The sequence below is a fragment of the Macrobrachium nipponense genome, chromosome 38, assembly GCF_015104395.2.
Source record: "Macrobrachium nipponense isolate FS-2020 chromosome 38, ASM1510439v2, whole genome shotgun sequence".
Lineage (NCBI taxonomy): Eukaryota > Metazoa > Arthropoda > Malacostraca > Decapoda > Palaemonidae > Macrobrachium > Macrobrachium nipponense.
The window spans coordinates 8,941,118-8,956,219 of NC_061098.1; the positions used below are offsets into that span (position 1 = coordinate 8,941,118).

The 15,102-nt window shown below is 34.6% G+C and overlaps 1 protein-coding gene across 2 annotated transcripts in view; it reads right to left on the minus strand.

Moving 5' to 3' along the window:
• Positions 1 to 15,102, minus strand: part of LOC135209870 (adipokinetic hormone/corazonin-related peptide receptor variant I-like) — a 126,468-nt gene that overhangs the window by 63,257 nt on the left and 48,109 nt on the right. For both annotated transcript variants that reach the window (XM_064242629.1, XM_064242628.1), the window contains exon 2: positions 8,460 to 8,565. In XM_064242629.1, coding sequence (XP_064098699.1) covers positions 8,460 to 8,565 — 106 coding nt within the window. The remainder of the gene's footprint in view (positions 1 to 8,459; positions 8,566 to 15,102) is intronic.

Consider the following 15,102-nt stretch of genomic DNA (forward strand, 5'->3'; position numbering starts at 1 on the left):
ACCTCGCCGTTAGAGAAGGTGGAAAGTCAGATGGAAGAAAGAGAATATGAACGGAGGGACAGAAGAGGGAATGAAAGAGCTTGCAGCTAGGGGACCGAAGGGAGGCTGCAAAGAACCTTCAGCAATGCCTACAGTGCGCCGCGGGAGGTGCAATCCATTTTGAGGAAGAAAGGACAGAAATTCATTACTACGAGGAAAGTTATCACTGCAAAGAAAGGCTAATTTGTACACTGAAAAAACAGGTTACTGTGACGATGAATTATATAATGAAATTATGTTTGGCTATTTAACTGGTAACTGGTTTAGGCAATAAAATTGGATATACAATGATAAAGGGCATTGTAAAAATGACTGTCTATTTTACTTATTAGTAGTTATTACAATGACAGTTGAACTTTTCAAGTAGCCATAACAATAACAGTTAAACTTTTCAAGTAGCCATAACAATGACAGTAAAACTTTTCAAGTAGCTATTACAATGACAGTTGAACTTTTCAAAGATCGCGTTATAAATAATATTCCTCATTATTCAATGAACAAAATGAAGTATCATGAAGGACGTACAGCTTCCCAGATAAAAATCATGAATACATATTAATTACCCGACATGAATAATCATTTGCACGAAGATAATTCAATTTCCCATTACATGATAAGCGTCCGGCACCGAATTTTAATAAGCACCTATTTATCGGCCATTATGTTGGTTGGATGAACAATTCATTGCAACAGCAGCGAATGGCGTAATGATTCATATTAGATTAATTCTACATCTATTTCCAATACAGAAATCTTAAAATGTTATTTTGCCAGGATCTTGGCAAATCAGATTCCTTTCAAATGTTGCCTTAAGGTTGCATGCTATGATGGCATCAATTATAATTTTAATGACACAAAAGCAACGAATAATTCCCACTCCCCCCCCCCCCCCCCACTCCCCCAAGTGTCTATGCCTAAAAATACATACGCCAATATAAACTAATTTGATGATTAGGTCAATTATGTACACCAAGCATTATCACAGAAACATGGGTGTAATTGTTATTGTATGAGCAGAAAGACCAAATATTTTTATGGCATCGATTATTTCAATAACACAAAATCAACCCCCAATTCCCCCACCCACAAAAAAAATTGTCTATGCCAAAAATACTTAACGTAATATCAACTCACTTGAGGCCTAGGTTACTTATATACACTAGCATTACCACAGAAACATGGGTGTACTTGTTATTGTACATACAAGCAGACAGACCGAATATTTTTAACTCTGATTTCCTGAACGACTTTCAATAAGAATTTCGTTTCCAATAAGAATCTCTCCAGACAGTAACAAAACCTTCCAATATCTGCAGCCAATATTAAGGCATCGTTCACAAAGGGCAAAAAAATAGGATCTGGTTACAATATTCTCTAGTATTCAAGTAACGTCGGGGAAGACTGGGACCAATATGATTGGCATACGACAATTTTAGGGTCATTTTTAGCTTATTTTTTCAACCCCAGTCCCACCCCCCCTGCTGTTTAATTGGGGTGCTAGTCACGGATTGGCGCAAGCACGGACAACAATAATCCCAGCTCCATGGAGCTCAGAAGGGCGGGAACATGCAGAGGAATTAAATTACACACAGATACCCCTCACTGACGTTTGGAAATTATCGTACACGGCAACATCTTCCATGGCGGCTGATCTTAGACTCCAAAATATGAATATACAAGTTCAAATAATGAATAACTATCACTGAACTTTCAGGAGATTTCTGGCTAAACACGACGGAGCTACGAAGCAAGAAATAGTTACTAGCTAAAATCGCCATTATGGCCCGATAATTCGGGTCAAAGCCATGAAAAATCGGCAATAACAGGCGTACAGCTCTTAATTCCAGAAAATCTGATTAATAATCATCAATAGAGGCATCTGGCATCTTCCATGTCTCCCTTAACACCTGGGCAAAAGATTTGGGTGCAGATTATGGCAGAGCTTGAAGGAGACGCAAGCAAGTCTAAAAACACACACACACACACACATACACAAAATAACTTTAAAAAATAAAACGAGAATATTCAATCACGCCATCCATACCTTGAAGCTGCAATAATCGACCAAAGAAACCCTTACACAACAATCATGCGAGAAAATGAAAATAAAACAATAACCGAATACAAAATCAACGGGAGCCTTTTGGAAAAAAAGAAAGAAAGGACGGAACCCTCCAAAAACAAATAGGCAAAAGTCGTGCAAATACAAGAATAACAGAACACACAAAAAAGGAGGCAAAAATAAAAAAACGAAAGGATAAAAATTCGTACCTAGAAAAACTGGACAAAGAGAGGGAGTTTCTGCCCCATGAAACTCTCCCACAATCAAGGGATAATGTCAGGTGATAATTAGAGACGGGAACAGGAACAGGTATTACCACAGATTCCAAAACGTGTCCCGGGTTTTAGTATAATAATAAAAATCACAGAGCCACATAATAAGGCTGGAATATTTGAATTAGGTACAAAGCCAATCACTGGGACTCACAGGGTCATTCAGCGCTATGATGAGAATGAATGAAAATGGAAACGATACAACTAATGAGTTGATAATGAACGTTCACAAGGTCATTGTTGAAATAGGTAAAAAAGAAAAGGCTTAATTTATAACGGAATTAAAACTGCCTTATCCAGCCACACTGCAATATACTGTTTGAAGAAAATTGCCGTATTTCATTGGAAATGAAAAGAAAAAAAGTTAGGTTTTACGTTACTGAAACAGAAAATAAGATAAAGTTAGGTTTTATGTTACGGAAGTATATTTATAAAAAGTTAGGCTTTACGTTACTGAAGAAGAAATTAAAATAAAATAAAATAAAGTTAGGCTTTATGTTACTAAAGTATAGATAAAAATTAAATAAACAAAAAGTTAGACTTTACGTTCCTGAAGAAATATTTTTTTTTCTAAAGTTAAGACTTTATTTTACTGAAACTTTATTTTACTGATGAAATAAAAATAAAAATGGAAAAAAAAGTTGCGCTTTATGTTACCGACGAAATAAAAATGAAAATTAAAAAAGTTAGGCTTTGCAAGCAAGTCTGCTTCTGGCGTTCGAAGTAAGAAGAAGAAGAAGAAGAAGAAGAAGAAAATATAATCTTGTTGATTTAAATTTCGCATCCTTATCCCAGGACCCATAACACGAATCAGGGGGGAGGAGGAGGAGGAGGAGGAGGAGGAGGAGGAGGAGGAGGAGGGGAGGAGGTCAGTAGAAGTTCTAATTTAAAAGTTCGAGGCGAGGCAAGGAGCGTAAAAGGTCCTAATAAGGATTCTAATTGGATCCTTATGGAATGCACTCCCCGAAATCGAGCCGTCATCTCCTGGATCCGAGTATCTTGTTCCCTCTCTCTCTCTCTCTCTCTCTCTCTCTCTCTCTCTCTCTCCTTCATGGAGTCCTTTGAAGGGTATCGTCCACTTGTGAACGTTTTGGTGAGAGAGAGAGAGAGAGAGAGAGAGAGAGAGAGAGAGAGAGAGAGAGAGAGAGACTCAGGCAACGTAGAATACTTGACCTCAAATACATTTTAAAAGGTCATAAAAAACGAGTTAATCAATTCAAAGTTCTGAAGTGACTTTGACATGAAACAGGACGACGAGATAATGAGATGGTAGTAGTGATACCATGACAATTTTTCAATGCTCCCGTAAATCGCCTCTTCATTCTAAAGGACGATTTTAATGATAATTCAGAAACATAGTCCAGTGTTCATCTGAAAAGTAAAAATAACAGGAGGAAAACCTCGAAGCACCTGAACGACGAAACAACTGTGAGGAAAGGGTGGACAGCGAGATGGAAGAAAGAGAATATGAATGGAAGTACAGTAAAAGGAACGGTAAGGGTCGCAGCTAGGGCCCGAAGGAACGCTGCACACCCTACACAGCAGACAACATGAGGTGCACTGTCGGCACTAGCTCCCTACGGAGGCCGAACCTGTTAAAACGTTAAATAAGATGATAAGATGGACAAAGATGACATGACAGGTGCCATTACGTTGCTTTTTAGTGGGAGAGAGAGAGAGAGAGAGAGAGAGAGAGAGAGAGAGAGAGAGAGAGAGAGAGAGAGAGAGGTCTCTTGGTCACTGGTATTCAACGGCAATATCTCGATCGTTTGTTGCATAAACGGTGCGCGGGATCTTAAGAGGATTACAAGACACCAAGAAATCACCTACATGTTTTAAGCTAATCCCGAGGGTCTATTCGGACTCACTCGTTGGCCGAGGCTAGGTCCTGACGATGAGGGGAATGGGTGGGTATGAGGGTAGGGGTGGCCTTAGATTACAAATTAGGACGAGTCTGGTCAAGTATTTTTCCCAGATGGAATTTTCTTACCTGTGAAATATCGCCATCATTCAATGAGGAGTTTAATGTTATTGATAAGTATATTTAAAATTAAAAACGATGTCATTGTTAAGTAGACTGAAAATTTAAAACTATTTCAGTTTTGGAGTTTAAGAAAGTTCGCGAATTAAAGACTTTTGGACCAAAAAGAAAAAAAAGGTTACAAAACAGTTTCCAATTAAAGACTTTTGGATCAAAAAGAAAAAAAGGTCACAAAACAATTTCCAATTAAAGACTTTTGGATCAAAAAGAAAAAAAAGGTCACAAAACAATTTCCAATTAAAGACTTTTGGATCAAAAAGAAAAAAAAGGTCACAAAACATTTTCCAATTAAAGACTTTTGGATCAAAAAGAAAAAAAAGGTCACAAAACAATTTCCAATTAAAGACTTTTGGGTCAAAAAAAAAGGTCAAAACAATTTCCAATTAAAGACTTTTGGATCAAAAAGAAAAAAAAAAAAAAAAAAAAAAAAAAAAAAGGTCAAAACAATTTCCAATTAAAGACTTTTGGATCAAAAAGAAAAAAAAAGGTCATAAAACAATTTCCAATTAAAGACCTTTGGATAAAAAAAAGGTCATAAAACAATTTCCAATTAAAGACTTTTGGATCAAAAAGAATAAAAAGCCCATAAAAGAATTTCCAATTAAAGACTTTTGGATCAAAAAGAAAAAAACAAGGTCACAAAACAATATCCCAAGAAATCGAAATATAATATCCTTTTCTCAAAGGTTTTGGAAGAACCATATAATATAAAAATAAATAAAATAATAATAAAATAAAAATCAATCCCATCCTGTAATGGAAGAAGCCCAGAATCAAAATGACTCACGACGCTACAAGTCTAAGAGATGAAATTTAACTTCATGATGACTTTTAGGGAGGTTTAATCGCATCGTATATAGTCAGAAGATTATCAGTAACCATGTTTAATGCCATTACATGGCAGAAAATATATGCAAATGTCAGGTCTTACATATATATATATATATACGTCCTCTAATCCAGCGCAGGAATATCTACAAATTTCTATTACTGTGAATTTTCGTGAACATATAGATGCTTATATATCCTACTTACAGAAACTGACATCAATAACTGGTTTTATAGAAACCGTTTATCAGGAGAGAAAAAAAATACAAAAAATCTGTCCTATACACGTATAAAACATTTACTATTTTTTCAAGTTCTGTAGAAACCGTGTATCGGGGAGAACAAACTACAAAATCCGTCCTATATATGTATAATACATTTAATATTTACCTATTTCTGTAATTTATTTCAAATTACAGAATTTGAAATAAGTTACTGGTTATGTAAAAAACGTTTATCAGGAGGGGCGAAAAAACTACACAATCTGTCCTACACATGTATAAAACATTTACTATTTTTTCAAGTTCTGAAGAAAAAAGTGTATCAGAGGAGGAAAAATTTCGAAATCTGTTCCATACCTATATAAAACATTGGATATCTTTTGAAAGTTTTGTAAAAACGTGTATTAGAAGAAAAAGAGAGGAGAGAATCTGTTCCATACCTATATAAAACATTTGATATCTTTTGAAAGTTCTGTAAAAACGTGTATTAGAAGAAAACATAAATGACAGAATCTGTTCCATACCTGCATAAAAAATTTACCATTTGAAATTTTTAAATGTTCTGTAAAAAAACGAGTATTAGAAGAGAAAAAAATGAAGTCTGTTCCATACCTGTATAAAACATCTGGTATCTTTTAAAAGTAAGCTGAATGGTTCTCATGAATTGAAACTCTCACTTATTTCTTCTTCTTCTTCTTCTTCTTCTTCTTCTTCTTCTTCTTCCCAGCTTTATCCCTATTCTTGGTCGCCGTTTTCAATAAGTCTCCTCCATCTATCTACCCCTGTCCTGTGTCAACATTTCCTCCCATACTCCTTTCTCCCTCATATCTCTAACGCAACCTCTCCACCTGGTCTTAGGTCTTCCTCTTACGTAATTACCTAATTACCTAATTACAGCAGCTATATAAAGGTAGATTAGATGTCTAGAGAAATATCCCCCACCCCCCAAAGCCGGCCCAAGTCCTGGGGACCCCAAGGTCACCATCATCCAGTGCTGAATATGACGTAACGACGAGATGGCAAGACTTTAAAAAAACAAAATTTTTATTTACTCTTTTATTTCTTAACCCTTTCCTCAAGTTACTGCAGCCGGAGAAAATCATCAATAAGCCGATTTCTTCATGGTGTAATTGAAGAAAAGTCAACTTAGATATCAAATAATCTCCTGAAGAGTCTTAGAATCATGAGGGGGCTTGGGTTGGGTAGGAACTGTTTCACTAATCAACTATTCATGTTGCGCATTAGAGACTCATGCCAATGAAATCAATACTGGGCAGATAATTTTTATGCGTAGAATTATCAGTGAACAAGAGCACAACATGCATATATACACACACAGAGTATATATACGTATAATATATATGTGTATACACGTACAAATACATTTCACACACACACACACACACACACACACACACACACACCACACACACATATATATATATATATATATATATATATATATATATATATATCACCACCTGAAGTTTGACTAAATAATTTCCAGTAAAACCCTCCACAACCTTAACCTTTTCGTATAGAAACCTCATCATCAGGCACGTTGACCAATCTAAACCCCTGCCACCTAACACCACCACCCCCCCAAGCCCAAATTTAATTCTTGACCCTCCTTTCAAATTCTACTTCGCACCATCTATCCAACCCTTTCTATATTTCTATATCTTCATCTCTCGAATTACACGTGATCTTCGATAACCTACTGTTAGTTAAAATATGCCACAGTTTGATCGCAATCCTTGCAAAGGCATATCCGGTTTTTCTGAATTAATATAATGGTAGTTTAATATAAATTCCGTATAGTAACTATAATACACTCTTTTCTCCCTAATAACTATCTCCCCAAATAAAAAAAATACTACGCTGTTCTCTCCGATAAATAAATCCCCAAATAAAAAGATAAAAAAATACACGTTTATAACTGTCTGTTTTAAAATATACCGTAGTTTAATCGCAATCTCCATCTCTTCTGTATTTATTCAACAGCAACTTAACATTCTCAAATTCAAAGATGATACCCTACACATCAGAAATGAACCAGATTAAATAACTGCAGTATCTATGGTCCCTGTAAAACATTTTTCTATAATAAATGAATGATTAAAACCAGCGTTTCAGGAAATGAATCACAATACGTTGAAAGACTGTAGGGGAATTATAATGAATTTTTGTAATAAAAAAAATAAACGCTTCTCAAATGCATTTTTTTATAATAATTAAACGATTAAAACCAACGTTTCAGCAATGAATCAGGTCAAGTTAATAATTTCAGGTCAAGTTAAAAGAGTCTGTAGGGTAAGTTTAAAGTATTTTTTATTTATAGAAATTCATAAAAGATTGTAGGTGAACTATAATGCATTTTTTAAAATAAAAAAAATCATATAATAAATCAACAATTAAAACCAGAGTTTCAGAAATGAATCAGGTCATGTTAAAAGAACCTGTAGGACAATTATAAGGTATTTTTTATATATAAAAATTCATAAAAGACTGTAGGTGAACTATAATGAATTTTTTATTAAAAAAATCAGCGTTTCTCAAACAAATTTTCTAAAATAAATCAACAATAAAACCAACGTTTCAGATATGAATCAGACCAAGTTAAAAAGAATCTGTAAAGTAAGTATAATGTTTTTTTTTTTTTTTTTTTTTTACATAAATTCATAAAAGACTCTGTAGGGAAACTATATACGTTTTTCTGTGTGTGTATATATATATATATATATATATTATATATATATATATATATATATATATATATTTTTCTATATTTTTTATATATATATTATATATATATATATATATATATATATATATATATATATAATAAATCAACGTTTCCAATTCTATAGGGGAAGTATACAGCCTTTTTTTTTATTCATAAATATTCATAAAAGTCTGTAGATGAACTATAATGCATTTTTCTATTTTTTATACATACATAAAAAAACTCAACGTTTCCAATTCTGTTTCCTTACCTGCGGCAGAGAGCAGCTGAAGGCGAGAAACCAGGCAAATGTGAGCATAATTTTCCCGCGTCTGTCAGCTGCGTTGAGGCTCAGCGGATGGACCACTGCAAAATATCTGGCGGGAGAAAAGAGAGGGAGAGAGAGAGAGGGAGGGGTTATTCGCTTTTCATATAAATAAGGAGTGGCGTTTCTTCACTGAGGTTTTTTTTTTTTAGTGGTAATTTCTGTATGTTTTTTTTTGTTAATGCAAGGGAAAAGCAAATAAGAAGAAAAGAAAAGGAGAGAGAAGGCACATCTTGGGAGAGAAAGAGAGAATAGAGAGCGAGAGATGGGAGAGAGAGAGGGAGAGAGAGGGGTGAGGCTTTTTATTTAGTGGTAATTTCTGTAATTTTTTGTTTACATCCGGGAAAAGAAGAAGAAGAAGGAGAGAGAGAGAGAGAGAGAGAGAGAGAGAGAGAGAGAGAGAGAGAGAGAGAGAGTATTCGCTTTCCAAGGAAATAAGGAGTGGCGTTTCTTCGTTTTAACTCTAGAGGTGAGGTTTTTTTTAAATGGTAATTACTGTAATATTTTTTTTTTACATCTGGCAAAAGAAGAAGAAGAAGAAGAAGAGAGAGAGAGAGAGAGAGAGAGAGAGAATAAGGCGGCGATTCTCGGTCATAACTAAATCGCAACCAAAGCTCCCACCGTCCTCTCTCTCCCCAACCCCTACTTCTCAAAGAACGTCTTATATAAAGGAGTTAACTTCTCCGTCCCTAGGCCCATTCTAAAACAACAGCGTTAAGTGAACGTCATTCTATCCACTCGAGTTGCAAATTACTCTCGGGAGGAGAAACAAGACTCACGAACAAAGCTGACTAACGAGTCGTCCTGATAATTCGGCACAAAAACTAATTCCTCCCCCTTCCCCCGCCCCCCCAAAATAAGCTTCCATGGCGGAGATGCTAATGGAGATGTCATTCCTGTTTTTAACTGTTTCTTAGGGATGATCGACGAGTTTTCCGCGGTCAATTATCCATCTTCCGAATCACTCAGATAACAAAGGAAGACGACTAACTTCCTGGAAGTTTCCCTTTTCCTTTTTCCAGATCTTTGTTCTGGAAGGTGATTAGAGAAGAGGAGTACCTGGACGTCTGTCTGTCAGTCCATCTAAGTGTCCGGATATGTCTTTAAGCGCGCAGGCGCGGCGCCAAGAGCTACTGTCCGGATATGTCTTTGAGCGCGCAGACGCTGGCGCCAAGGGCTGTGGCTAGTGTGTCGTCAATTGCGACGATAAAACTCACTCTCTCTCTCTCGTTTCTAAGCTCATCTCTCTCGGTCGTCCTCTCTCTCTCTTCTCTCTCTCAACGTGGTACAATAACCTTTGGCCTTGTCAGACAAGTTTCTCGTGTTATGAAACAAACGCTGTCGACAAAAAAAAAATGGAGAAAGAGAGAGAGAGGCGGAGATTATTGGATTTTCAAGGTCACAGTACATCATCAATAACGTATTTCCTTCCTCTTCTCGGACAGATTAGTTCCCGATACAATAGTCACAATTTCCCATCTCCTGAGGGGAGGGGGGGGGGGGGTAAGGGGGGGAGGGGGGATAAGAAAGTTGAGTGTGCGAGAGCAACTTGACTCAATATTCAACACAACAACAGATTTGACCTGAGGTTAGAAAGAAGCGAACTTGCACTTTGTAATATCGATTACTATAGGAAACGTTACATTGTAATAAAAAAAAGTACACAATTTAACAAACGTTGAAAACGTTTATAAAGTCAAATACTAAAGTAGAAACTTCACACCATAACAAAGAAAGTTCAGAAAACCAACAAAGAAGATAAAAAGATAAAGAACCCAAAAAGAAGTCACACAGCAAAGCAAAAACGCTCACAGTCTTCCCTCTTTCTGAGCATCGTCTGCTGGAGGAATCTCAGGGGACAGTCCCAACTGTCCTCCTCATCACTCGCTTCCTAAGTTTGTCTTCCGCTCCCAAACTCTTCTATAATTATAATCAAGGATCCAGCGCCGTTTCTTTCCACCCTCGTCGTTTCTTTTTTTTTTTTTTTTTTAGCACCTGCCTCGACTGCCCTTATCTGCAACCGTAACTTGTCTGCCAAAATCCATCCATCTCTCCCTCCCTCCCTCTCTCCCTCTCTCCACAGGGCGATCCTAGTTGAGTTTATACAAGTCGCTTACATTCTCTCTCTCTCTCTCTCTCTCTCTCTCTCTCTCTCTCTGTGTGAGAGTCTGAATTTAACCGTCTTTTGGTTCTCTGAATTTTTCATGATGTGTTTTGTTCTATTTGGATAGAGGATTCTTTGAGGGCTTTCGTGTAAGTATGTATGTATACGTATATACTGTATATGTATTCATTTATATAAATAATATAAACAGATACAATTTGTATGCACAATATATATATATATATATATATAATATACTATATATATATATATATATACTACATTATATATATATACAATATATATATATATACATATATATATATATACATATATATATATATATATATATACATATATATATATATATATATATATATATATATATATATAAATATATATTATATAAATATAAATATATATATATAGTATAATATATATATATATATATATATATATATATATTATATATATATATATTATATATATATATATAATATATATATATATATATATTATATATATATATATATATATATATATATATAGTATATATATGTATATACTATAATATAATATATATATATTATATATAATAATAATATATATATAGATATAATATATATATAATATATATATATATAAATATATATACATACATACATATAAACAACAAATGTAATATAAATACAAAATGAATCAATACAAATACATATTCATCAACAAACACCCCCCCCCCCCCCCCCACTCTCCCTGAGCTCCAACTGCTTACAAAAACCAACACGCTTACTAGATTCTTTTTTCTTTCTTTCTTTCTTGAGACAATTTCCAGATCGTCATTTCAGTTACAAATAAATGCCTTCGCGTTTTTTATTCTTTTTTTTCAGTGGAAATCGCGAGCAACTCGAAAAACATGAAAGTTCCAATATGGCTAATTAATACGATACGAAACACAGCGAAGCGTTCAACTAAAGAAGTTCCAATCACGTCACTGACTTGGACGGATGAACGGAGAGAATAAAGACGCGTAGGACGTTTAAAAATGGGGTTGCCATGGCGACGGTATAGTGACGGAAAGTTACTTTTTCTTTGGGGGGGGGGGGGGGAGGAAGGGTACATGGATGACTTCTGATCAAAAGGTTATAAAATCGTTCCTAATTTCGTCTATCTGTTATCATTAGGTTATTCATCGCGAACTAACTTTTTATTTTTATTTTTTTGGTCCATGGGTAAATTCTGATCAAAGGTTTTAAAATCATTCCTAATTTCGTCTATCTGTTATCATTAGGTTATTCATAACGAACCAACTTTTTATTTATTTATTTTTTTTTTTTTTGGTCCATGGGTAAATTCTGATTAAAGGTTATAAAATCGTTCCTAGTTTTGTCTAACTGTTATCATTAGGTTATTCATAACGAACCAACTTTTTTTTTTTTTGTCCATGGGTAAATTCTGATCAAAGGTTATAAAATCGTTCCTAATTTCGTCTAACTCTTATCATTAGGTTGTCCATAACGAACCAACTTTCTTTTTATTTTTTTGGTCCATGGGTAAATTCTAATCAAAGGCTATGAAATCGTTCCTAATTTTTTGTCTAACTGTTATCATTAGGTTATCCATAACGAATTATTTTATTTTGACATAAGATATTATACAAATACTGAACCTCTTTGGCCTTCCTGATCACTATGATAATAAAGTACATGATAAGATATAAAAAAAAATAAAATCATCAAAAATAAAATAAAAAAATATTACAATGAAAATTAAAACATCTGTTATCAAAGTACACGATAATATAATATATTTAAAAAATAAAATAATAAAAAATAAAAAATAAATATTATAATAAAAAATAAAACATCTGATATCAAAGTACATAATAATATATATTTAAAAAATAAAATAATCAAAAATTTAACAAACTAATATACTATATAATAAAGAATAAAAAAGATTGGCGAATCAATACTTCAATTAACTGAAAAACACCAAATTGTGCTGCATCGGGAAGCAGAGAATTAAAACTGGTTGACCTATTGGAAGGATAGCACATGATTCCTAAAGATATTTGACCTTGTAATTTCTGCCGGATTTTTGCAACCAAAGGATACAAGGAACAAGCTATTTTTCTATTGCATCCTTATATAAATGCACAGGAAAAGTACGAGAAGAATCCGAAAAATATACAAACAAAAATACAAAAAAAAATTTGAGAGAATACGACGACATGAAAAGATACAAAATAACCCCCCCCCCCCTTCTCTCTTCTCTCTCTCTCTCCTCTCTCTCTCTCTCCTCTCTCTCTCTCTCTCTCTCTTCTGGGGCTTTTGGAGAACATCTGCAAATTTAAGCAAAGTAATAAACTACTTAATACATATTGAATTTGCAATCAAGGATATACCAAATTAAAAAACTCGTCATTTCACGCATTTAATCTTATTCGAATGCAATAATAGTCTCTCGCAAGAAAGCGTTACCAGATTCTTTCTGAGTGAATCAAAACACGTCCTGAGAAATCAAGATGATATCAAAATTAATGATAAAAAACTTTTCAGGAGAAAGTGAGCAAAAAATTTCCGAGTGCAAGAAACGCTTCTTGGGTTATGTTACCCACTGGGTACCGTAGGCCTATACTCGTTTTTTTTTAAATCTGTCCAGCCGCCTGTGGTGTTTGTGTATGGTAACACTGCGTCCGGGGCTTTAGATAGTCACATTCAGCTTACATTCAACAATAATAACAATATCCTATTTCGAATATTAACGGTGTAATTCGCATACGGTAAATTATTAAAACGCTTTTCAGTTGCAAATGTACACCCAAATATCCTTTTATTTACCTAAAATTTACACATAGCGTAACTATTTAAAGCCTGGGAAGCAGTGTTACTATGTGGAAACACCACAGGCGGATGGACAGATGAAAAAAAAACAGAGTATAGTGAGACTGAAGGCCTCCCTGGGATAATGGGTATTTTAGCCTTGGGGTTCTTAACACGGGGGGGTATCCATACCCCATGGGGGCATTACAGTTGGTTACCGCGCTGGGCTAGTAATTCTCGAGCAAGCTGGTGGAAGACTGAAACTGCTAACTTTAACTAGGAAGTTTTTAAAGAGATGATCTATCATTATAATTCTGTATGTCGAGCTGAATATAGAATTCAGGCCAAAGGCCAAGCACTGGGACCTATGAGGTCATTCCGAGCTGAATGGGAAATTGACAGTAACAGGTTTGAAAGGCGTAACAGGAGGAAAACCACAAAAGCAGTTGCACTATGACTCAAGTGTTAGGAGAGGGGGGATAGCAAGATGGAAGAGAGAGAATATGAAAGGAGGCACAGTAAAAAGAACGAAAAGGGTTGCACGCTGCAAAGAAGCTTAAGTAATGCCTACAGTGCACCGCATGAAGTCCACTGACGTTCCAGCTCCCATACGGGGTATAGCCTAGTGGAGAACTGAAACTGCCAACTAATTTTAACTTTTTTGAAGAGATGCTCTATTATCATAATTCTGTACATGGAATAATTATCATTATTCTGTACATGGCATAATCAGAGTAATTATCCCAGAACGAGCACTTCTTAATTAAGGAGAGACTCCCCTAAACTACACTGAACTTGACTTTTGAGAACCACTTAGGATGTGGCATTGCTTGAGATCGGCCGTAATGCTCTGACATGATTGAGCTCCATCAAAGGATAACTACGATAATTGCTGTTCCTCATGCCACTGAGGGGTACTTGCGTGAGTCAATTCCACTTATCATTAACAAGTTCGACGCGAAGGTCATTAACTTCTCCCAGACACGTGGATGTCAAAGACAATAGCTATAGATAATTAATTGTTACAGGTAATATCCAGCTAAGTGCTACCACTCGCACATATGTATGTATGTGTGGATGCGTGGATGTATGTATGTGTGTGTGTATATATATTATATATAGTATATATATATATATATATATATATATATATATATATACATAAACACATATTATAGTGTGGGGCGTTTATATACACACAAACATGCGCACACTATTATATAATAAATAAATATATGTATATACATATATATAGTATATATATTATATATATATATATATATATATATATATATATATATATAAGTGTGTGTGTGTGTATCTGTGTAGTGTTTGTGTATTTGTGTATAAACGTGCGTCAGCAGCTACCCATTAACTGAAACACTTTTAAAATTAACTTACGATCTCATGAAAATAAGTGAGAAAATGCCTAGAAGCACAATCGTCAGACAGTCATTTCAATACCGTGGTAATTAGAAATAAGCCTCCAACAAAAGCTTAAGCTTATCCAAACTTGAATATTAATGGGATGAGTATAATAGCTTCTAATCTTATTACTGAAAAATATATACTGATCTCAAGTGCAAGAGTGAAAAACATCGAAGTGACATTAGCTTATAAAATAAAGACTGAAAAATATCCAAAGACATTTGCTTATGAAATA